This window comes from Ranitomeya imitator, chromosome 2 (assembly GCF_032444005.1).
Source record: "Ranitomeya imitator isolate aRanImi1 chromosome 2, aRanImi1.pri, whole genome shotgun sequence".
Taxonomy (NCBI): domain Eukaryota; kingdom Metazoa; phylum Chordata; class Amphibia; order Anura; family Dendrobatidae; genus Ranitomeya; species Ranitomeya imitator.
Genome location: NC_091283.1, coordinates 394,865,309 through 394,891,010, shown reverse-complemented (window position 1 = coordinate 394,891,010; position 25,702 = coordinate 394,865,309). Strand labels below are relative to the sequence as shown.

General features: G+C 43.9%; 1 protein-coding gene across 1 annotated transcript in view; it reads left to right on the top strand.

Annotated features, from left to right (window-relative positions):
* The window catches only part of LOC138667009 (oocyte zinc finger protein XlCOF7.1-like), a 31,553-nt gene extending 16,541 nt beyond the window's left edge, over nt 1–15,012 (top strand). The window contains exon 7 of the mRNA XM_069755238.1: nt 12,000–15,012. Coding sequence (XP_069611339.1) covers nt 12,000–13,435 — 1,436 coding nt within the window. The 3' untranslated portion in view covers nt 13,436–15,012. The remainder of the gene's footprint in view (nt 1–11,999) is intronic.
* Nucleotides 15,013–25,702: the final 10,690 nt, after the last annotated feature.

The following is a 25,702-nucleotide window of genomic DNA, read 5'->3' as shown; positions in this document are numbered from 1 at the left end:
CCACTACAAGACATATGTTGCTGATATCTGCCATGGGGGGGTCCCTCAGCTTCCCCAGTGTAGCGCTGCTCCTGGGGTCGGATCCGTTCCTCCATACTGGGGGCTCTCGGTCCTGTTTGCTGGGGAGTGTATGCTGGGGCAATCTCCAACACTGCAGCCTATCCCAGCATGCGGCCGCGTCCATACCCGGCGACCGCTCTCAGCGCGGCAGCCGCTTCCAGCTCCAGGACCAGCGGCCTTGTCACTTCCGGCCGACGGCCGCATCACTTCCAGTTGCGACGTGCGGGATGCAAGCTACAGCGTCAGCCTCAGGAGAGATTTTCCAGCACGGTCAGACTGCGTGGGACGCGGTAAGGAGGGCAGAATCAACCAGGTAAAGAGCAATATAAAAATGGGGCTATGTGCCACCGGCCATCCTGATAAGGACCTATTGTACCTTCATAATGGAGGAATCCGCCAGACCCGAGGGGCCAGAGCTGTCACAGGGGCAAGTGAGTAGGCTATTCAAAGCCATGCTACAATGCTTCCTGCCTATTCCCTACCCCCCCTATTCGGTGGTCGCTGTATATTTTCTGTATAATACTGTATGGAGGAGCATTATATGGGGCCAATAATACTGTTTGGAGGAGCATTATATGTGGCCAATAATACTGTATGGAGGACTATGTGGTTGGCCATAATACTGTCTGGAGGACTATGTGGTTACCCATAATACTGTATGGCGTACTATGTGGTTGCCCATAATACTGTATGGAGGACTATGAGGTGCCCATAATACTGTATGGAGCACTATGTGTTGACCATAATACTGTGTGGCGCACTGTGTGGTACATATATATTGTACTATATCTGTTTTTTTTATCTGTGGATCAGGAATCGTGGCATGTGTTAAAGGGGCCCACTGATACTCTTTTATCCGAGGCCCATGAAAAATCCTGGAGCCGACAATGCACATCAAGATGAATGCCGGCTGCAGCTGTGACAGGGCGCTCTGCTCTTTGACAGGCCATGTGTTGAAGTCACATAGCAGTTCTGTTAAATGACTCCTGCAGCCTTTGATAGGCCGGCAGTCTTTCAATGTTACTGCTATGTGACGTCAGCGCACGGCCTGTCACAGAGCATAGCGCCCTGTCACAGCTGCCGGCGACAGCCATTGTAACGATCACGCCGACCATGAAGCCACAAGAGGATGCCGGGGAGCGCAAAAAGGTGAGAAGAATCCCCCCTCTGTAGTTGGGCAAGGTAGTGGCCATAGGGACGGACATAGGGGCCCAGGGAGAGTACATTAAATAAAGGGGCCCAGGATGAGGACATTATTACTGGAAGGGCCCCAGGAGAGGGACCTTATTAAGCTAGACATTGGAGACATTAAATAAAGGAGCCAAGGATCTGGCACCTTATTAAATAAAGGGGTGACATAATTACTATATTGAGGTCAGGATGAGGAACATACATTATTGGTTTATGGTGGCAAGAGGGGACATAATTACTGTAGGGGCCATTCAGGGGGCATTATTACTGCTGCAATTTACTTTTGATCTTACTGTCTTCAATTGGGAGAACAAAAGGGGGTCCTGCTACTGTGCAGGGTGGCACTATGTATTTTTTCTTCATCTGACATAGTATAGAAGTCGAGGAAAATAGTGGGGAATGTGATCTGGAAGCGATCAGCTATAGCTAACTGTTATTTTCTGCAGAGATGAGTCTTTGCTGGAAGAAATAATGGTGGTCTGCACTGGATGAAGAAAAAAGACTTCAACTACAGATGTCACCGGTGAGTCAGTGTGTTGCTTGTACACTTACACTATACACTGTATACTGTGTACAGAGCTCCTATGTATATTGTCACTGGTGATCACTGTATAATGTGTACACTGACACTATATACAGAGCTCCTGTGTATAATGTCACTGGTGATCACTGTATTACCTGTACACTACATACTGTATACAGAGCTCCTGTGTATAATGTCACTGGTGATCATTGTATTACCCATACACTATACACTATATACAGAGCTCCTGTGTATAATGTCACCGGTGATCCCTGTATTACCTGTACACTATACACCATATACAGAGCTCCTGTGTATAATGTCACTGGTGATCACTGTATTACCTGTACACTGACACTATATACAGAGATCCTGTGTATAATTATGGTGATCACTGTATTACATGTACACTATATACAGAGCTCCTGTGTATGTCACTGGTGGTCACTGTATTACCTGTACACTGGCACTATATACAGATCTCCTGTGTATAATGTCACCTGTGATCACTGTACTACCTGTACACTGACATTATATACAGAGGTACTGTATATATTGTCACTGGTGGTAATAACAGTGTTGTTAGTATTGTGGTTTGTATTCATAATCAATATTGTAGTATTCGGGCACTATGTGTTGTTAATTTGTGGTCTGGTCACGGCGTGGCAGTATTTCTCCTTGTATGTGGTATCATTTGGTCCCTATATGCTGGTAATATTTATTTATTCGGATTCCCATAACAGCACTACGAGAGAGGGGATCCGCCCTTCAGGAACAGGAAACCTACAGATACAAAAGGGCGGCACCTCTCCCTATGCATCAGTTGGTTTCCTGTTCCTGAAGGGACAGGATCCTACAGATGAATCTCGTAATGGATCCCAGGCCGGCCGGACCGAATCAGGTAGCGGGGGGGTCTCCTACCTCGGCCGGTGCGGAAGCCCCTGGAAGACGTCACGGTGGTCCTGGCTGGACTGCACGTCAGTGACGTAGACAGCAGGGAGCAGAGTCCGGAGGATTCCTGATCTCCTTCGGCGCCGGTAAGTATAGCGCTCCTTCGGTTCATGTGGTGGTGCAGCGCGGTGGTGAGGTAGCGGTGCCAGGAGGGGAACGCTATCCGGAGCGCTGCTGCGTGCTCTTCGGCGTCCTGCATCGCTCTCAGCGTTAGCTGGAGCGTTTCCGGGTGCAGTGACGTCGAGGGGGCAGAGTCAGCAGGCGCTTCCGGGTCACTGGGGAACTGCGCATGCGCAGTTCATCCAAGATGGCGGCGCCCATCGATCCTGAACGCCGGACTCCTCACACACTGCGCTGACCCCCCAGCTGTAGCCTCATCAGCAGGAACCAATGAGAGTGGCGCCAGGCAGCCTGCTGACCGGATCTGAGGGGGATTTAAGCAGGAGCTGGATTTAGAGCTCTGCCTTTGGTCACATCCACATCATGGAGAGTGATGGTGAGCGGCAGCTTCAGCTGTCGGAGGAGGTGCGACAAAAGCCCACGGAGAAGGAGCATGCCAGGAGTGACCAGTCCAGCCGTAAAAGCTCGTCCAAGCAGGGATCTAGAGCATCGACTGGCAAAGAACCCCCTCGTGTTCCGGTACCTTTGTTGGCGTACACTGGTAAGAGATCTACGTGAATGCTCACTCAGTGACGCGGGCCCCTTATACTTTGTCATTCTAGGGGAAGAAAAGTGCAAAGTCGAAACATAAGGAGTGTGCCCTGTGTGAAGTCCCGTTACCAGATTCTTATACTAAAAAATTATGCGCCTCCTGTATACAACAGACGGTGAGGTCTACAGGAGTGGAGGGGTTGAGTGACATCAGGCTAGATAGATGGTATCACCCTTATTGTCCTCCCCTAGGTAGCGGAAGAATCTGCTTCTACGGCTAATCTACGTGAGATGATCCGTACAGACGTAAGGGAATCCCTGCGGTCTATGTCCCAGGCGGGAAGTTCAAAACAGAGAGCCTCGGTGATCTCTGATTCGTCAGAGGAAGATAAAGAGGAAGGTTCTTATGGCTCAAATCTCTCTTCCTCGTCATCAGAAGAGGAATCTGGCCGATTCTGTCTGCCTCGGGACCGGGTGGATAAATTAGTTAAGTCGGTCAGAGGTACGATGGGCCTAGAAGAACCTAAGACTCAGCTTTCCCGTCAGGAGCTAATGTTCAGTGGCTTGGAACACAAGAAGCGTAGATCCTTCCCGGTGAATGATAAAATTCAAGACCTGATTCTCCGAGAATGGAAGAAACCGGAGAAGAAAGGCTCATTACCACCAGCTTTAAAACGCAGGTATCCCTTTGAGGATACGACTGTGGATACCTGGGACAAGGCCCCTAAATTAGATGCCGCGGTGGCAAAGGCATCAAAGAGAGCCGCATTACCTTTCGAGGACATGGGATCCCTTAAAGACCCTCTTGACAGGAAGGCGGATACCTTCCTTAAAGGTACTTGGGAGATGGCAGCCGGATCCTTGAGACCGGCAGTGGCTGCGACTTGTACAGCCAGATCTCTAATGGTCTGGCTGGAACAGTTGGAATCCCAGCTTAAAGAAGGCGCTTCCAGAAGTTCTATTCTAAGTGCGCTTCCGGTGATTCAAGATGCTGCGGCTTTCCTGTCGGAAGCGTCGGTCGATTCGGTCAGAATGGCGGCCAGAGCAGCAGGACTCTCCAACGCGGCTCGTAGAGCCCTGTCGTTGAAGTGTTGGTTGGGTGACATTCAATCAAGGTCCAAATTATGCGCTATTCCATGCAAAGGGGAATATCTCTTTGGGCCAACCTTGGATGAGCTGCTTGAAAAGGCTGGAGATGACAAGAAAAAATTCCCTAGTTTATCATCAGCCTCTTATCGGCGTCCATTCAACAGGAGGAGATTTGGTCGCGGAAGGAAGCGCGCATCCTCGCCCTCTAGAGAGAATTTTAGATGGGAGGATAGACGCAGGAGAGGTACGGGTTACATGTTCCGCCGTTCCTCAAAAGAACGTAAGAAACCGGACCAATGACTAGCAATCCCTGTGGGAGGGAGATTGTCAGCCTTCTCTTCCGCATGGACTAACATCTCAAATAGTGACTGGGTCCGAGGTATTATTTCAGAGGGCCTGAAATTGGAATTTATTCACTGGCCTCGGGATAAGTTTATGCTAACCCCCTTACGTTCCTCCACTATTGAACAGACGGCTTTAGAGGCAGAAGTTGTGAGTTTATGCCTTAAAAACGTGCTGATTGAGGTCCCAGAGTCAGAAAGAGGGAGTGGATTCTACTCTCCTCTATTTCTGATTCAAAAACCGGACAGGTCATTTAGGACTATTATTAACCTTAAATCCCTTAATGAATACCTGGTTAAGGCCACATTTAAAATGGAGTCAATCAGCTCTGCAATAAAAATGTTGTTCAAACACTGCTTCATGGTAGTTGTGGACTTAAAAGATGCGTATTATCATGTTCCTATCCATGAGAACTTTCAGAGGTTTCTACATGTGGCAGTGTCTATGGGGGGTATTGTTCGACATTTTCAATTTAGAGCCCTTCCCTTCGGCCTCTCAACGTCTCCCCGAGTATTCACTAAAGTTGTTGCGGAGGTCATGGCACACTTACTTGAATTTGATATCCTCATAATCCCTTATCTGGATGATTTCCTGATAGTTGGAAACTCAGCAGACCATTGCCTTGCTCAGGTAAAAACAGCTATGTCTAAACTAGAGCATCTGGGCTGGATTATAAACTATGAAAAATCCCGATTACAACCCCTAAAAACCCAGAGATTTCTAGGGCTGCTGTTAGATTCCAAGTCCCAACAATGCTGTCTTCCACCTGATAAACTGCTCCATATCCAACAACAGGTATTAAAAGCAATTAATAAACCAACCATGACTCTTAGACAGGCTATGTCTTTGTTAGGTTCCCTAACTTCCTGTATTCCGGCCGTCCGTTGGGCACAGTTCCATTCCAGACCTTTACAGTTTGACGTACTGAATTATGATAGAGTCTTACAAGGTTCCTTGCAGGGTCAGTTGACGTTGAGTCCAGAGGTTCTGACATCTCTTAGATGGTGGCTGAAGGAAGACAATCTGTCAGCAGGAGTTCCCTGGGTGACTCAAGTAACTCGGGTAATTACGACGGACGCCAGCCCCACGGGGTGGGGGGCACACATGGGTGACGTAGTCGTCCAGGGTTTATGGGATCCCCAAACATCAGCCTCTTCCAATCAGAGGGAGTTAATGGCAATTGAATTCTCAATTAAAGAACTCCTCGTATATCTACAGGGTCACCATGTCAAAATCCTCTCCGACAACCAGGTGGCAGTGGCCTATGTGAATCACCAGGGTGGAACACGCTCCAAGTCCCTGATGGAAGTAGCGGATCGCCTGCTCCAGACAGCAGAAAACCATTTTCTATCTTTATCCGCAGTTCACATAAGAGGGAGAGAGAATATAAGAGCAGACTTTCTAAGTCGAAGCACCTTAAAACAAGGAGAATGGTCTCTGAACACAAAGATCTTCAACCGGATTGTCCGCATGTGGGGTCATCCAGAAGTGGACTTATTTGCCACCAAGCACAACAGAAAGACGATAAATTTCTGTTCCTTAAATCCCAGGGAATATCCACTGGCAGTGGATGCCTTCCTGATCAGATGGGATTTCCGATTGGCATATGCGTTCCCCCCGCTCAATCTATTGCCGCTGGTGGTCAGAAAGATAAGGGAGGATCAAGCGAGAGTCATACTGATCGCTCCGTTCTGGCCCAGAAGAGCTTGGTTTTCCTGGCTCAGGACCATGTCCGTGAAAGACCCCTGGGTGCTGCCGGACGTTCCGGACTTACTTCATCAAGGTCCGATCAACCATCCACAAGTGAAGGGTCTCCATTTGACGGCATGGTTTTTGAGAGGTCATTGTTAAAAAGCAGAGGTTTTTCTCCAAACCTAATTGATACCCTTATGAAGAGTAGGAAAAACATAACAACTAAGATCTACTCTAGAACTTGGAGGAAGTTTCTGGCCTCTTCAAATTTTAATATTGAAGAGGGTATACCAATCAACCAGATTCTAGAATTCCTGCAGAGGGGGCTAGAGCTAAATCTATCCACAAGTACACTAAAAGTACAAGTATCAGCCCTGGGGGCTCTATTTTCTTGTAACATTGCGGGTAGTTATTGGGTATCAAGGTTTATCAAAGCATCTAGTAGATCCAGACCTATACACAGGAATAGGTCAATGCCTTGGGATCTCAATCTAGTCCTTTCAGCCTTGACTAAGGAACCATTTGAGCCCTTATATTCAGCCTCACTTAAATTACTATCCCTCAAAACAGCGTTTTTGGTGGCAATTACATCTGCTCGTAGGGTAGGAGACATACAGGCTCTTTCTAGGCTGTCCCCTTATACAGAATTTCTACAGGACAGAGTAGTCCTCAGACCAGATCCAGCTTATTTACCAAAAGTGGCCTCAGATTTTCACAGATCTCAGGAGATAGTGTTACCGTCATTTCTCCCTAATCCTTCTAATTCCAAAGAGGAGTTACTCCATACATTAGATGTTAGGAGATGTCTATTAGAATATATATCAGTCACTGATGCTTGGAAGAGAGAGGATGCGTTGTTTCTATCCTTCCAAGGTCCCAGGAAAGGTCTTAGAGTGTCAAAGTACACGCTAGTGAAGTGGATTAGGGAGGCTATCTCTCTGGCTTATACTGCAGGTGGAGGTCCAGCTCCGCAGAATCTGAGGGCACATTCCACCCGCGCCATGGCTACATCCTGGGCTGAAATATCTGGAGTGTCGATCGACCAGATATGTAAGGCAGCTACGTGGTCATCCCCTTCCACCTTTTTCAAGCACTATAGGTTGGACTTGGGGTTCTCTTCTGATCTCACCTTCGGGTTAAGGGTGCTGCAGGCTATAGTCCGTCCCTAAGGTAGTTTACATCTCTGTAATTCTCTCGTAGTGCTGTCATGGGAATCCGAATAAAGCATTAAGCTACTTACTGGTAGCAGCATTTTTCGGAGGCCCATGACAGCACCCTTAGTTCCCTCCCTATTCACGTGGGGGTTGCACTTCCTATACTATATATAATGAGATAGATAGATCTCACGTGTGGTATATAGTTCAATATGATGGATTATTTTTGTACATAAACTGTATATAATGTATATTTGTGTGCTACTAACCGCGGTAGTCCTCTCAGGCTCTGAAATACAACTGATGCATAGGGAGAGGTGCCGCCCTTTTGTATCTGTAGGTTTCCTGTTCCTGAAGGGCGGATCCCCTCTCTCGTAGTGCTGTCATGGGCCTCCGAAAAATGCCACTACCAGTAAGTAGCTTAATGCTTTTTATTCATTTATATAGCGCTATTAATTTCACAGCACTTTACAGACATTATTGCCACTGTTCCCGATGGGGCTCACAATCTAGATTCCCTAGCAGTATGTCTTTGTAAATGTGGGAGGAAACCAGAGTACCTGGAGGAAACCCACGCAAACACAGGGAGAACATACATTGCAGATGTTGTCCTTGGTGGGATTTGAACCCAGGACCCCAGCGCTGCAAGGCTGCAGTGCTAACCTCTGAACCGTGCTGCCCTAATATGTCATATTATTCGGTCACTATGTGGTGGTAATATGTGATCTGGTCATGGTGTGGCGGTATTTGTCCCTTGTATGTAGTATTATTCAGTCACCATGTGGTCTGGTCATGGTGTGGTGGTATTTCTTCCTGTATGTGGTATTATTGGTCTTGGTATAGTGGATTGTGTTGTGTATGGCGGTCATTTGTTCTCTCTGATATTAATTAGGAGAAGATTGTTTATTTCCATTAGAGTTTTAATGCTTTGTACACAGCGGCGGAGATGCACTTACAGGGGGTTTCCTGTGGAAAAAAGTAATCACCTCTCCACAGGATAAGTGATAACGTACTGATTGGTGGGGTCTTACTGCTTTGACCCATTCAGCAAAATGTGGAACTTTTTATCCCCATTAGACTGGAGTGGCATGTCCGACTAGATCACTGATCCATATTCATTCCCTCAGTGGCTGCACTTGTTTTTTTCTGGAAGCCCCAAAGAGAATGAATGGAGCTGTGGTCAAACATCCCACCTGCCCGCTGCATTTTTAAAATAGGGATAAAAGTGTCCTGTCAGGGATAAAACTTCCCCATTCTTCCGATCGGTGCAGTTTCTAATGGTCGGACCTAAGCGATAACCTATCCTGTGGAGTCCATGGATGGGTGATAACTTGTTTTAACCAAGAACACCATTAGTGTAAACTACCGAAATTATACATCCCAGTTATTGGGGCACACGGTAGATGTGCAGCAGCAGGTGGTTTACAGCTGATGCTCCACTATAATGACAGATATTTGCATATAGCTGTAGGGTGGGCCCCTAGAGTCCATTCCCCTGGTGGGCCCCAGACACCCCAGTCCGACCCTGACTGTGGATGTGTCCTGTCAGGGATAAAACTTCCCCATTCTTCCGATCGGTGCAGTTTCTCATGATCGGACCTAAGCGATCACGTATCCTGTGGAACAAATCCCTAGTTAGACCGCACATGGAGTACTGTGTGCAGTTTTGGGCACCGGTGCTCAGGAAGGATATAATGGAACTAGAGAGAGTACAAAGGAGGGCAACAAAATTAATAAAGGGGATGGGAGAACTACAATACCCAGATAGATTAGCGAAATTAGGATTATTTAGTCTAGAAAAAAGACGACTGTAGGGCGATCTAATAACCATGTATAAGTATATAAGGGGACAATACAAATATCTCGCGGAGCATCTGTTTATACCAAGGAAGGTGACGGGCACAAGGGGGCATTCTTTGCGTCTGGAGGAGAGAAGGTTTTTCCACCAACATAGAAGAGGATTCTTTACTGTTAGGGCAGTGAGAATCTGGAATTGCTTGCCTGAGGAGGTGGTGATGGCGAACTCAGTCGAGGGGTTCAAGAGAGGCCTGGATGTCTTCCTGGAGCAGAACAATATTGTATCATACAATTATTAGGTTCTGTAGAAGGACGTAGATCTGGGGATTTATTATGATGGAATATAGGCTGAACTGGATGGACAAATGTCTTTTTTCGGCCTTACTAACTATGTTACTATGATCGGTGATAGCTTGTTTTACCCAAAGATCCCCTTTAATGTAAACTGCTGTAATTGTACATCCCAGTTATGGGGTGCACAGTAGATGTGCAGGAGCCGCCTGTGTTTTACAGCCGATTCTACAGCCATTCCCCCTGTGAGCCCCAGACACTCCAGTCCGACCCTGTATTTATATGACCAGTCTTTACTTCTATCATGCGCTTTTCTCTGTGCTAGAATGTTTGCATCTGACAAGGAGTGCATCACATAATAAAACTGATTAGAGGTCGCTTTATAACATTTTTAAGGAAATTATAGTACGACCGAGGTCAGATACCACGCTTTGATGCAGGGCTCCGGTGGTGAGCCCGCATCAAAGTCGGGACATGCCAGTTGTTTTGAACAGCTGACATGTGCCTGCAATAGCGGCGGGTGAAATCGCGATTCACCCGCTGCTATTAACTGTTAAATGCCACTGTCAAACGCTGACAGCGGCATTTAATAGGCGTTTCCGGCCGGGCGGCCGGAAATGAGCGCATCGCCGACCTTGTCACATGATCGAGGGTCAGCGATGTGTCAGAATGGTAACCATAGAGGTCCTTGAGACCTCTATTGTTACTGATGCCGGCCTGCTGTGAACGCCCCCCTGTGGTCGGCGCTCATAGCACACCTGCATTTCTGCTGCATAGCAGCGATCTGATGATCGCTGCTATTTAGCAGAGGCGATCACATTGTGCCAGCTTCTAGCCTGCCATGGAGGCTATTGAAGCACGGCAAAAGTAAAAAAAATAAATAAAAGTTTAAATCACCCCCCTTTCGCCCCATTCAAAATAAATCAATAAAAAAAAATCAAACCTACACATATTTGGTATCGCTGCGTTCAAAATCGCCCGATCTATCAATAAAAAAAAGGATTAACCTGATCGCTAAACGGCGTAGCGAGAAAAAAATTTGAAACGCCAGAATTACTTTTTTTGGTCGCCACGACATTGCATTAAAATGCAATAACGGGCGATCAAAAAAACGTATCTGCACCAAAATGATATCATTAAAAATGCCAGCTCAGCAGGCAAAAATTAAGCCCTCCCCTGACCCCAGATCATGAAAAATGGAGACGCTACGGGTATCGGAAAATGGCGCAATTGTTTGGTTTTTTTTAGCAAAGTTTGGAATTTTTTTTCACCACTTAGATAAAAGAGAACCTGGACATGTTTGGTGTCTATGAACTCGTAATGACCTGGAGAATCATAATGGCAGGTCAGTTTTAGAATTTAGTGAACCTAGTAAAAAAGCCAATCAAAAAACCAGTGTGGGATTGCACTTTTTTTGCAATTTCACCGCACTTGGAATTTTTTTCCTGTTTCTTAGTACACGACATGCTAAAATCAATGATGTCGTTCAAAAGTACAACTTGTTTTGCAAAAAATAAGCTTTCACATGGCCATATTGATGGAAAAATAAAAAAGTTATGGCTCTGGGAAGAAGGGGAGCAAAAAACGAACACGGAAAAACGGAAAATCCCAAGGTAATGAAGAGGTTAATATGGCCGTGTGAGGGCTTGTTTTTTGCTTTGTGAATTGTACTTTTGAACAGCACCATTGGTTTTACCATAACACGTACTGGAAATTGGGAAAAAAATTCAAAGTGTGATGTAGTTGCAAAAAAAAGTGCAATTCCACAATTGATTTTTTACCTGCCATTATGATTCACTAGTCCATTACGAGTTCAGATACTAAACATGTATAGGTTGTTTTTAATTTAAGTGGGGAAAAAAATCCAAAGTCTGCAAACAAAAAAAAAATAGCACCATTTTCCGAGACTTGTTCCACTTTTCTGAATCTGGGGCTGGGTGAGGACTTATATTTTGCTTGCCGAGCTGATGTTTTTATTGATACCATTTTGGGGTAGATAACGATATTTTGATTTCCTGTTATTGCATTTTAGTGCAATGTTGCGGTACCAAAAAATTGGCTTTTTGATTTTTTATTTTTTTTCTCGTTATGCCGTTTACCTAACGGATTCATTCTTTTTATATTTTGATTGGGTGTTTCTGAATGCGGTGATACCAAATATATGTTTTGTTTTTTATTTTGAATGAGGCAAAAGGGTAGTGATTTGAACTTTTACATTTTTAAATTTTTTTTTTAAATATCTGTTTTGTTTTTTGCAGATGACTGTACCAGGAGCTCCGCGGGACATGTGATATTGTCAGATTTTTCAGCTGATAATCGTAGGAACACACCAGATAAATTTGAAGAACCTGTAATTTTCACAGATACACCTCAAGCTCATCTCAGAAAAAATCAGTCACCTGATCTTTTTCAACAGGTGCTCTCTTCTGTATCAAAGACAAATATGCAAAATAAAAGCCAGAGAACTGCTGTGGAAAATGAAACAGATTGCATAGGGAAGAAATTATTTTCATGTTCAAAATGTGGAAAATATTACAGTAGTAAATCAAGTCTTGTTTCACATCAAAGAATTCACTCAGGGGAAAAGCCATTTATCTGTTCAGAATGTGGAAAATGTTTTATTCAGAAAGCAAGTCTTGTTTACCATCTGAGAGTTCACACAGCAGATAAGCCATTTTCATGTTCAGAATGTGGGAATTGTTATAGTGTGAAAGCCAAACTTGAAATACATCAGAGAAGTCATATAGGGGAGAAACCATTTTCATGCTCACAATGTGGAAAATGTTTTAACCAGAAAACAAATTTTGTTACCCATCTGAGAATCCACACAGGAGATGGGCCATTATCATGTTCAGAATGTGGAAAAAGTTATAGTGCAAAAGCCAAACTTGAAATACATAAGAGAATTCACACAGGTGAGAAGCCGTTTTTATGCTCCGAATGTGGAAAATGTTTTAAATGCAAATCAGATCTTGGCAGACATCAAATAATTCACACAAGAGATAAGCCATTTTCATGCTCAGAATGTGGGAAATGTTTTCATAAGAAATCCTATCTTGTTACACATCAGATAATTCACACAGGGGAGAAGCCATTTTTCTGTTCAGACTGTGGGAAATGTTTTAATCAAAAAGCAAGTCTTGTTAAACATCAGCGAATTCATACAGGGGAGAAGCCATATTTATGTTCACACTGTGGGAATGGTTTTAATCAGAAATCAACTCTTGTTAGACATCAGTTAACTCACACCGGGAAGAAACCATTTTCATGTTCCGAGTGTGGGAAAAATTTCAGAAGTAAATTAAGTCTTGTTATACATCAGAGAAGTCACACAGGGGAGAAACCATATTCATGTTTAGAATGTGGGAAAGAATATAGGAATAAATCAGATCTTTCTATACATCACAGAACTCACACAGGGGAAAAGCCATTTTCATGTAGAAATTGTGGGAAATGTTTTACTCGGAAGTCAATTCTTGTTGCACATCAGAGAACTCACACAGGGGAGAAACCATTTTCATGTTCAGAATGTGGAAAGGGTTTTAGGTATAAATCAGAAGTTTCTATACATCAGTTAACTCACACAGGGGAAAAGCCATTTTCATGTTCAGAATGTGGAAATAGTTTTAATAAGAAAGCAAATCTTGTTAGACATCATTTAACTCACACACGGGAGAAGCCATTTTCATGTTAAGAATGAAAGTAACTTTTTTTTACATTGTTTTCTTGATAACATGTACTAGAAAACCATTTAAGCTATAGTTAAAGTTACTAGTCTATAAAAGAAACAATTTAGTCCACCAGATAATTAGAAAATGTATACAATTACCAATGACCATTTGTTTTTGAAAACTAATAAGTATAAAATAAAACACCTATATTGGAACAAAGTATGTATTTTACATTTGTATAACTACAGTTTTAAGGGTTGTCTATTGACGCTTTCTAACATCCTGTTTGACATCGACCATCGAGAGAGATTATGTTATACATGATCAGGACATTTGCAATGTAACCATTTAATGCCCTGCTTGTGTCACCCAATTATTAGTGATCTAATAATTAGATGAGACCCAGGGAGTACACACATTCGAATCATGAGGTGTCAAAGGAAAAGTCTGAATTGAAAACTCCTTCAAACCACTGACCCTTAAACAAATCTATTATGTAGTGTGGCCATGAAAAGTAGAATTCACAACTTTAAAAGACAAGGTAGAAAGAAATGTATTGTCATGCATACAAAAATAGTGATTTCCCTAAGTGTACCATCCAGTACGATACACTTTCCATGGAGTCCACCCAAGACAATCCCAAGATGGCACTTCATGAAGTATGATCCCCCCACAAGGCATAATATCCCCCCAATTCCATATACACATTTTACCCCTATGTTAATCCACGCATGCACAGTAAGATGTCTTCACTGTGCTTTCCCCTACACAATGATGTCCACTTGGTTCTCCCACACAGTATGATGTCCCTCATAGTGCCCCTCAAACACATTATGATGCCCCCACAGTGCCCTCAATGCCTTACGAAGTCATCACTATTGGGCTCCCCAATAGTAATATAATGCGCCCACTGTGTCGAGCAATACAACATGAATCCACGAAAATAGTCCTTCATACATTTGTGTCCCTCCTCTTCATGCAGGAAAATGTACAGACAATAAAAAAAATCCCCTAGCCTTGCTTTCATTATATAAGGCCCCAGTCTGTGCTGTGTGAGGACTGAAGCTCCACACAGAAGGCACAATGATATTGCCTGCAGCCCCAAAATTTAGACACCCTGGCTAAATGATGGAGCAACAATCTGATCTCTCCCTGTTCCACCATTGTATGCAGCTGGATCTATGTCCTGAAGATGCAGATACCATTGGACATGCGGATATTCAGCACTGGATGAGAATAGTTGAGAATCAAATAGTTACTTTGACAGCTGTACCAACCATGTACAATATGTTTTGAGATATTCCCCAATTGTACTTTTTGTGAATATATAACAGAAATATAAGCAACAATATATGGGGTCCGGATTGGCAGTTTGAGTCATTACATTTGATGCAGAGCAATATTTTGTAATTTGTATCCTCCAGAACATATTACTAAATTATATCATTCCGATTGGAGTAATATGAGCCTGGGAATGCCAGGAGGTGAGGATATTCACAGAGCTCCTGTTCAGTGGTCACAGATTACTGACCTGGCCAAGCAACCACAATCTTGCAAATAATGTCTCCCATCTCTATTTAAAGGGAACCTGTCACCCCGTTTTTTGAGATTGAGCTATAAATACTGTTAAATAGGGCCTGCGCTGTGTGTTCCTATAGTGTATGTAGTGTACCCCGATTCCCCACCTATGCTGAGAAATAACTTACCAAAATCGCCGTTTTCGCCTGTCAATCAGGCTGGTCAGGTCGGGAGGGCGTGTTCACAGCGCTGGTTCTTCCTCAGCTTTACGTTGGTGGCGTAGTGGCGTAGTGGTGAACAAGCAGCGCGCGATCTGCGCTGTAATCCCTTGCATCGGTGGGGGCGGCCATCTTCCTGGGGCCGCGCGTGCGCAGATCGAGTGCTCTGCTGCACGGGGCTTCAGGAAAATGGCCGCGGGATGCCGCGCGTGCGCATTAGAGATCGCGGCGGCCATTTTCCCAAAGCCGAGTTTGCATCTCGGCTTTGGGAAAATGGCCGCCGCGATCTCTAATGCGCACGCGCGGCATCCCGCGGCCATTTTCCTGAAGCCCCGTGCAGCAGAGCACTCGATCTGCGCACGCGCGGCCCCAGGAAGATGGCCGCCCACACCGATGCAAGGGATTACAGCGCAGATCGCGCGCTGCTTGTTCACCACTACGCCACCAACGTAAAGCTGAGGAAGAACCAGCGCTGTGAACACGCCCTCCCGACCTGACCAGCCTGATTGACAGGCGAAAACGGCGATTTTGGTAAGTTATTTCTCAGCATAGGTGGGGAATCAGGGTACACTACATACACTATAGGAACACACAGCGCAGGTCTTATTTAACAGTATTTATAGCTCAATCTCAAAAAACGGGGTGACAGGTTCCCTTTAATACTTTGTTGCTGTTCCCCTGCCATGTTATTCAGTAATTTAATCCAGTGTGTTGTGGTTTTAATGTCGATGTACAATAATAAAAAATATATATATATTAGCCAGAAAAATTGATGTACTGTAAATATTTTTGTAAACCTGCCTGAAGATGGAGCCTCTGAAAGCTCACATATATAATTTTTCTGGATATCCAATAAAGATATCACTCATAAAATACTTTTTTTTTCTTTTTTTGGACATAAAAGTATTTATCAACCTATAAGCTTGAGGAAGCAGATGCCAAGTTATAAAAAAAAAATTATATTCTTTATTAAACATATAATACACTAAAACTAAAATGCTGAGGATACACAAAATACAAAATTAACTGTAGACATGGGGAGTATATCAACCTTATTGATTCATGGATAACAATACTACTGAAGTAATAACATGGCCCTGAAACAATTTTTTATACATAGAATAATGAATAAATGGGTATTTAAGTATACAGGAACCAGATAATTTGTAAATATGGATCTACATAAAGGTGATAAACATGGCTAAATCAGGCCTAAAAGGTAATACATTATTTCCATAGGAGTCAGTGTGCATAAGAAAATATCTTTCCCTCCATATATATTCCTATGAGAACCTGATTACACTGAAGTAACTAAAAAAATTAATTATCACAGGCATAAAGTGCTATGTGCTGATAGTAAAGAAATCCATGTGGAAATATTAGCAATATCAGTGGAAATGCTCTTAAAGTGACAGACAAGAAGCCCCATAATACAGAGACAAGAGAATGTTTCAGGTGTAAGAAAAAGGGACATTTAAAGAAAGACTACTATATGGAAAGCAGAACAACAGAAATTACACCAAAAGGAGAATAAACAGAAAGTAACAAGCACAATATCTAACCCACATGTAGATCACTGGAATAGTACATTTAATGTAACTGATAAAGAGTCATTGTAAAGGTACCGTCACACTAGACGATATCGCTAGCGATCCGTGACGTTGCAGCGTCCTCGCTAGCGATATCGTCCAGTGTGACAGGCAGCAGCAATCAGGCCCCTGCTGTGCTGTCGCTGGTCGGGGAAGAAAGTCCAGAACTTTATTTCGTCGCTGGACTCCCCGCAGACATCGCTGAATCGGCGTGTGTGACACCGATTCAGCGATGTCTTCGCTGGTAACCAGGGTAAACATCGGGTAACTGAGCGCAGGGCCGCGCTTAGTAACCCGATGTTTACCCTGGATACCATCCTAAAAGTAAAAAAACAAACGCTACATACTTACCTACCGCTGTCTGTCCTCGGCGCTCTGCTTCTCTGGTCTGGCTGTGAGCACAGCGGCCGGAAAGCAGAGCGGTGACGTCACCGCTCTGCTTTCCGGCTGCCCGGCGCTCACAGCCAGAGCAGAGAAGCAGAGCGCCGAGGACAGACAGCGGTAGGTAAGTATGTAGCGTTTGTTTTTTTACTTTTAGGATGGTATCCAGGGTAAACATCGGGTTACTAAGCACGGCCCTGCGCTTAGTTACCCGATGTTTACCCTGGTTACCGGGGACCTCGGGCTCGTTGGTCGCTGGAGAGCGGTCTGTGTGACAGCTCTCCAGCGACCAAACAGCGACGCTGCAGCGATCCGGATCGTTGTCGGTATCGCTGCAGCGTCGCTAAGTGTGACGGTACCTTTAGGCTGGTTTATTGACTCAGGAGCAACAAGTCACATGACTACTGACTAGTGATAAAAGTTTCCTTACTGAACTTGATGAAAACAAGAAGGAAGCAATTTATCTTGCAGATGGGAGTAAAATAACCACAGAAGGTATTGGACAAGGAATGTTAATCTGTCCTGAAAGATTTGGGCATAATTCAAAATTACTAGTAAAGGATGTGCTATATGTTCCAGGACGAGGAGGAGGATTGTTATCCGTAAAGCATCTGACAGCCAAAGGACTTAGGGTACCGTCACACTATACGATTTACCTACGATCACGACCAGCGATATGACCTGGCCGTGATCGTAGGTAAATCGTAGTGTGGTCGCTGGGGAGCTGTCACACAGACAGCTCTCCAGCGACCAACGATGCCGAGGTCCCTGGGTAACCAGGGTAAACATCGGGTAACTAAGCGCAGGACCGCGCTTAGTTACCCGATGTTTACCCTGGTTACAAGCGTAAAACTAAAAAAAAACAAACAGCACATACTTACATTCTGGTGTCCGTCAGGTCCCTTGCAGTCTCTGCTTCCCGCACTGTGACTGCCGGCCGTAAAGTGAAAGTGAAAGCACAGCCGCTGTGCTCTGCTTTCACTTTACGGCCTGCAGTCACAGTGCTGGAAGCAGACTGCAAGGGACCTGACGGACATCAGAATGTAAGTATGTGCTGTTTGTTTTTTTTTAGTTTAACGCTTGTAACCAGGGTAAACATCGGGTAACTAAGCGCGGTCCTGCGCTTAGTTACCCGATGTTTACCCTGGTTACAAGCGAACGCATCGCTGGATCGCATCGCTAGATCGCTAGATCGGTGTCACACACACCGATCTAGCGATGACAGCGGGAGATCCAGCGATGAAAGAAAGTTCTAAACGATCTGCTACGACGTACGATTCTCAGCAGGATCCCTGATCGCTGCTGCGTGTCAGACACAGCGATATCGTAACGATATCGCTGGAACGTCACGAATCGTACCGTCGTAGCGATCGAAATGTTATAGTGTGACGGTACCCTTACTGTAAAATTCAAAGATAGTAATTGTACAATCCTAGCGGGAGATAAGGTAATAATATCAAAGCAGGTGAACAATTATATCATCTAGACACATTAAAGGAACAGATAAGTTATGTACACATGATCACAAGAATTGTATTCATATGTGGCATAGATGTCTAGGACACAGACATCCTGAGAGTATAATGGTGTTACAAAAGAAGAATTTGACAAAAGAACTATTGATATCTGATTGCTCAATTACCGTAAATTGTGACTGTTGTATAAGATCTAAAGGTACCTTCACACTAAGCGACGCTGCAGCGATACCGACAACGATCCAGATCGCTGCAGCGTCGCTGTTTGGTCGCTGGAGAGCTGTCACACAGACCGCTCTCCAGCGACCAACGATGCCGGTAACCAGGGTAAACATCGGGTTACTAAGCGCAGGGCCGCGCTTAGTAACCCGATGTTTACCCTGGTTACCATCGTTAAAGTAAAGAAAAAAAACAACCACTACATACTTACCTACCGCTGTCTGTCCTCGGCGCTCTGCTTCTCTGGTCTGGCTGTGAGCACAGCGGTCGGAAAGCAGAGCGGTGACGTCACCGCTCTGCTTTCCGGCTGCCCGGCTCTCACAGCCAGAGCAGAGAAGCAGAGCGCCGAGGACAGACAGCGGTAGGTAAGTATGTAGTGGTTGTTTTTTTTACTTTAACGATGGTAACCAGGGTAAACATCGGGTTACTAAGCGCGGCCCTGGGCTTAGTAACCCGATGTTTACCCTGGTTACCAGCGAAGACATCGCTGAATCGGCGTCACACACACCGATTCAGCGATGTCAGCGGGAGAGCCAGCGACTAAATAAAGTTCTGGCCCTCTAGCCCTGACCAGCGATATCACAGCAGGGGCCTGATCGCTGCTGCGTGTCACACTGGACGATATCGCTAGCCAGGACGCTGCAACGTCACGGATCGCTAGCGATATCGTCTAGTGTGAAGGTACCTTAAAGCTACAAGAGTATCTATATCTAACATAGTTAGCAAGGACGAAAAAAGACATTTGTCCATCCAGTTCTGCCTATATTCCGTCAGAATAAATCCCCCGATCTACGTCCTTCTAAGGAACCTAATAACTGTAAGATACAATATTGTTAAGCTCCAGGAAGGCATCAAGGCCTCTCTTGAACCCCTCGACTGAGTTCGCCATCACTACCTCCTCAGGCAAGGAAATACAGATTCTCACTGCCATAACAGTAAAGAATCCTCTTCTATGTTGGTGAAAAAACCTTCCCTCCTCCAGACACAGAGAATGCCCCCTTGTGACCGTCACCTTCCTTGGAATAAACAGATCTTCGGAGAGATATTTGTATTGTCCCCTTATATTCTTATACATGGTTATTGGATCACCTCTCATTCATCTTTTTTCTAGACTAAATAATCCTAATTTTGCCAATCCCCCTAAGTATTGTAGTTCCCCCATCCCCTTTATTAATTTTCTTGCACTCTTTTGTATTCATTCTAGTTCCATTATATCTTTCCTGACTACCAGTGCCCAAAACTGTAGACAGTACTCCATGTGCGGTCTTACCAGAGATTTGTACAGAGGCAGTATAATGCTCTCATCATGTGTATCCAGACCTCTTTTAATGCACCCCATGATCCTGTTTGCCTTGGCAGCCGCTGCCTGGCACTGGCTGCTCCAGGTAAATTTATCATTAACTAGGATCCCCAAGTCCTTCTCCATGTCAGATTTACCCAGTGGTTTCCCGTTCAGTGTGTAATGGTGATATTGATTCCTTCTTCCCATGTGTATAACCTTACATTTATCATTGTTAAACCGCATCTGCCACCTTTCAGCCCAAGTTTCCAACTTATCCAGATCCATCTGTAGCAGAATACTATCTTCTCTTGTATTGACTGCTTTACATAGTTTTGTATCATATGCAAATTTTGATATTTTACTGTGTAAACCTTCTACCAGATCATTAATAAATATGTTGAAGAGAATAGTTCCCAACACCAACTCCTGCGATACCCCACTGTTCACAGCGACCCAGTTGGAGTATCTACCATTTATAACCACCCTCTGCTTTCTATCACTGAGCCAGTTACTTACACATGCACACACATTATCTCCCAGATCCAGCATTCTAATTTCGTGTACCAACCTCTTGTGTGGCACGGTATCAAACGCTTTGGAAATATCAAGATATACCACGTCCAATTACTCACCTTGGTCCAGTCTATAGCTTACCTCTTCATAAAAACTGATTAGATTGGTTTGACAGGAGCGATTCCTCATAAACCCATGATGATATGGAGTTAAACAGTTATTCTCATTGAGATAATCCAAAATAACATCCCTCAGAAACTCTTCAAATATTTTACCAATAATAGAGGTTAGACTTACTGGCCTATAATTTCCAGGTTCACTTTTACAGCCCTTTTTGAGTATTGGTACCACATTTGCTATGCGCCAGTCCTGTGGAACAGACCCCATCACTATAGAGTCCCTAAATATAGGAAATAATGGTTTGTCTATTACATTGCTTAGTTCTCTTAGTACTCATGGGTGTATGCCATCCGGACCCGGACATTTATCTATTTTAATCTTATTTAGCCGGTTTTGCACCTCTTTTTGGGTTATATTGGTCACCCTTAATATAGGGTTTTCTTTGTCTCTTGGCATTTCACCTAGCATTTTATTTTCCACCAAGAATTCCATGGAGAAGAAGGTGTATAATATATTAGCTTTGTCCTCGTCATCTACAACCATTCTTTCCTCACAATTTTCTAAGGAGCCTACACTTTTACTTATGATTCTTTTACTATTTCTATAATTGAAGAACAGTTTGGGATTAGTATTACCCTCCTTAGCAATGTGCTTCTCTGTTTCCTTTTTGGCAGCTTTGACTAGTTTTTTAGATAAAGTATTTTTCTCTCTATAATTTTTTTAGAGCTTCAACGGTGCCATCCTGCTTTAGTAGTTTACCGTATATACTCGAGCATAAGCCGACCCGAGTATAAGCCGACCCCCCTAATTTTGCCACAAAAAACTGGGAAAACTTATTGACTCGAGTATAAGTCTAGGGTGGGAAATGCAGCAGCTACCGGTTAATGTCAAAAATAAAAATAGGTACCAATAAAAGTAAAATTAATTGAGACATCAGTAGGTTAAGTGTTTTTGAATATCCATATTGAATCAGGAGCCCCATATAATACTCCATACAGTTCATGATGGGCCCCATAAGATGCTCCATATTAAAATATACCCCATATAATGCTGCACAAAGGTTAATAATGGCCCCATAAGATGCTCCATGGAAACATTTGCCCCATACAATGCTGCATAAAGGTTGATGGCCCCATAAGATGCTCCACACATTATGGCCCCATAAGATGCTCCACACATTATGGCCCCATGAGATGCTCCACACATTATGGCCCCATAAGATGCTCCACACATTATGGCCCCATGAGGTGCTCCACACATTATGGCCCCATACATTGTGGCCCCATGAGATGCTCCACACATTATGCCCCATACGATGCTCCATACATTGTGGCCCCATGAGATGCTCCACACATTAGGGGCCCCATGAGATGCTCCACACATTATGCCCCATAAGATGTTCCTCATATATGTCCCATAAGATGCTCCTCATATATGCCCCACAATATGCTCCTCATATATGCCCCATAAGATGCTCCATACATTTGCCCCATTTGCTGCGATTAAAATAAAAAAAATCACATACTTACCTCTCTTCGCTCAGGTCCCCGGCACTTGTGATAGTCACCTTCCACGTTCCATCGCTGCTCACTGCTCTGTCTTCCATCCTCGGCACTGACTGTTCAGGCAGAGGGCGGCGTGCACACTAATCGTGTCATCGCGCCCTCTGACCTGAACAGTCAGAGCTAGAGGACGGAAGACAGCAGCGTGCAGCGATGGAACGTGGAAGGTGACTATCGCTCAATGCTCCCCCTCCCCTGATACACTCACCTGCTCCCGGCGCGGTCCCTGGCAGCGTCTCACTGTCAGATGGTCTCTGGAAGCCGGCGGCATCTTCCTGTGTTCAGCGGTCATGTACCGCTCATTAGAGTAATGAATATGCGTGCATATTCATTACTTTAATGAGCGGTACCACGTGACCGCTGAACACAGGAAGCGCTGCCCGGAGACCATGGGACATGCAGGGACAGCGCCAGGAGCAGGTAAGTATATCACAGCCGCCGCTCCCCCTCACCCGCCAACCCAACACTGACGCTGACTAGAGTATAAGCCGAGAGGGTCACTTTCAGCCCAAAAAAGTGGGCTGAAATCTCGGCTTATACTCGAGTATATATGGTAAATGCTTTTTTTTTACTGTTAAGTGCCCCTCTTACTTCTTTGTTTAGCCACATTGGGTTTCTCCTATTACTTGTCCTTTTATTCCCACAAGGTATAAACAGCTTACAGTGCCTATTTATGATGTTCTTAAAAATTTCCCATTTATTATCTGTATTCGTATTTCTGAGGACATTGTCCCAGTCAACCAAATTAAGGGCATCTCTAAGCTGGTCAAACTTTTGCCTTCCTAAAGTTGTGTTTTTCTGACTCCTTGACAAGTCCTCCTAGTGAAAGACAAGTTAAACTGTACAATATTGTGGTCGCTATTTCCTAGATGCCCGACCACCTGCAGATTTGTTATTCTGTCAGGTCTATTAGATAGTATTAGGTCTAAAAGGGCTACTCCTCTGGATGGATTCTGCACCAATTGTGAAAGAGAATTTTTCTTGGTTATTAGCAGAAACCTGTTGCCTTTATAGGTTTCGCTGGTGTCTGTTTCCCAGTTAATATCCGGGTAGTTAAAGGCCCCCATAAGAAGGATCTCATTATGGGTTGCAGCTTCATCTATCTGCCTTAGTAGTAGATTTTCCATTATTTCTGTTATATTTGGGGGTTTGTAATAGACCCCAATGAGAATTTTGTTACTATTTTTCACTTTATGAATTTCGACCCATATAGACTTAATATCCTCATTCCTACATAAAGAGAGAGAGACAAAAAGCCCAAACCACTTGACTTGGTACACACTGATGTATGTGCACCCATGAAAGTGACCACATCAGGAAGTAATAGATATATGATGACCTTCATAGATAACTACTCAAGATACACAGTCACGTGCTTGATAAAGAACAAAAGTGAAGTTTTTGAAAAATTGGACTGTGACAAAGTCAAATAACAAGTTTCAAAGGAAGCCGATCATCATCAGAAGTGATAATGGAGGTGAATTTACAGGACACCAAATAGAAAACTACTTAAGACAGAATTGAATAGAGCATCAAAAGACTGTTCCATACACACCTGAACAGAACGGGGTAGCAGAAAGGAAAAACAGAACTCTGACTGAAATGATAAGATGTAGCTAACAGATTCCTAACTACCAGAGAAATACACAGGTGAAGCAGCAATGACAGCTACTTATCTGCAAAACAGACTTTTTTCAAGAAAACAAAAAAACACATATGAACTGTGGCAAGGTATGAAACCAAGTGTGAATCATTTAAGAGTTTTTGGTTGCAAAGTTTTTGTTTATTCCAGAAGAAGAACGCTCCAAACTTCAAAAAAAAAAGAGCCATTGAAGGAATATTTGTCGAATATAGTGACAATTGCAAGAGATACAGAATCCTAGATGCCAAGACAGACAGAATCACTGTGAGTAACAGTGTAACATTCATTGAAGATCTAAATGATGACATAATGACATCACTGGAAATGAAAAATGAGAGAAACGACAGTGATATAACTGCAGGAACATCTGATGAGCAAGAAGTGGAAATCGACGGAAATCAAAAACTGAACATCTAGAGATACAGCTCTATACAGACACAGAACCAAGACGCTCAATAAGAGAAAACAAGGGAAGACCACCTCAACGTCTTTCATACAAGGCAAGTACAAATGAAATGTATGAACCTACATCTTGGGAGGACATATCTCAACTTTCAGAAGAAGAGGCCAACAAATGGATAAAGGCTGCAGAAACAGAAATAAAATCCATGCATGATTCAAAAACATGGACACTGACAGAACTACCAAAAGAAAAATAGGCTATAAGATGTATATGGGTTTCTAAAGTACAATACCAAGCAGACGGCACAGCTGATCGATACCGAGCAAGACTCGTATCTAAAGGCTATTCTCAGAAATATGGAGAAGAGTATGATGAGACATCTGCTCCAGTTGTCAAACACACCACAATCAGAACTTTGTTTGAAGTTGTAGCGACGAAACAAATTCAGTTGAAACATCTGGATGTAAAGGCAGCATTTCTGAATGGAGACTTAACAGAAGACATTTACATGGAAAAACCCCAGGATTCAAGGATAAAAGGAAACTAAACATGGTTTGTAAGCTACGGAAAAGTATACATGGCTTAAAACAAGCTGCTAAAGCATGGAATGATAAAATCACAAAAGTACTCATAAATGAACATTTTCAAAGAAGCAAAGCGGATCCTTGTCTATATACAAAGAGACTGACAGACAGATGGATCTATGTGCTGATATATGTGGACGATATTTTAGTTTGTTTTGAAAAAGAAAGGAATGAAGCGGAGATCATGAAAACTTTGAATCAACACTTCGGGATGAAAGGGAAATGTGAAACAGTATCTAGAAATACAGATAAAAAGAAGACGGGAGTTTCCTTCTTAAAGGGAACCTGTCACCTGAATTTGGCGGGACAGGTTTGCGGTCATATGGGCGGGGTTTTCGGGTGTTTGATTCACCCTTTCCTTAACCGCTGGCTGCATGCTGGCCGCAATATTGGATTGACGTTCATTCTCTGTCCTCCATAGTACACGCCTGTGCAAGGCAAGATTACCTTGTGCAGGCGTGTACTACGGAGGACACAGCATGAACTTCAATCCAATATTGCAGCCAGCATGCAGCCAGCGGGTAAGGAAAGGGTGAATCAAACACCCGAAAACCCCGCCCATATGACCGCAAACCTGTCCCGCCAAATTCAGGTGACAGGTTCCCTTTAATCAAAATCACATGATTCAAGACATAATCAAAACAATTGGATTGATAGATGCAAAACCAGTAAAGTCTCCAATGGAAACCAACTATTTGAAGGAAATAAATAGTGAACAGAATCTGTTACCGAATAATGAACAATGCAGAAAGGCAATGGAAAAATTATTATATATTGAGACTTG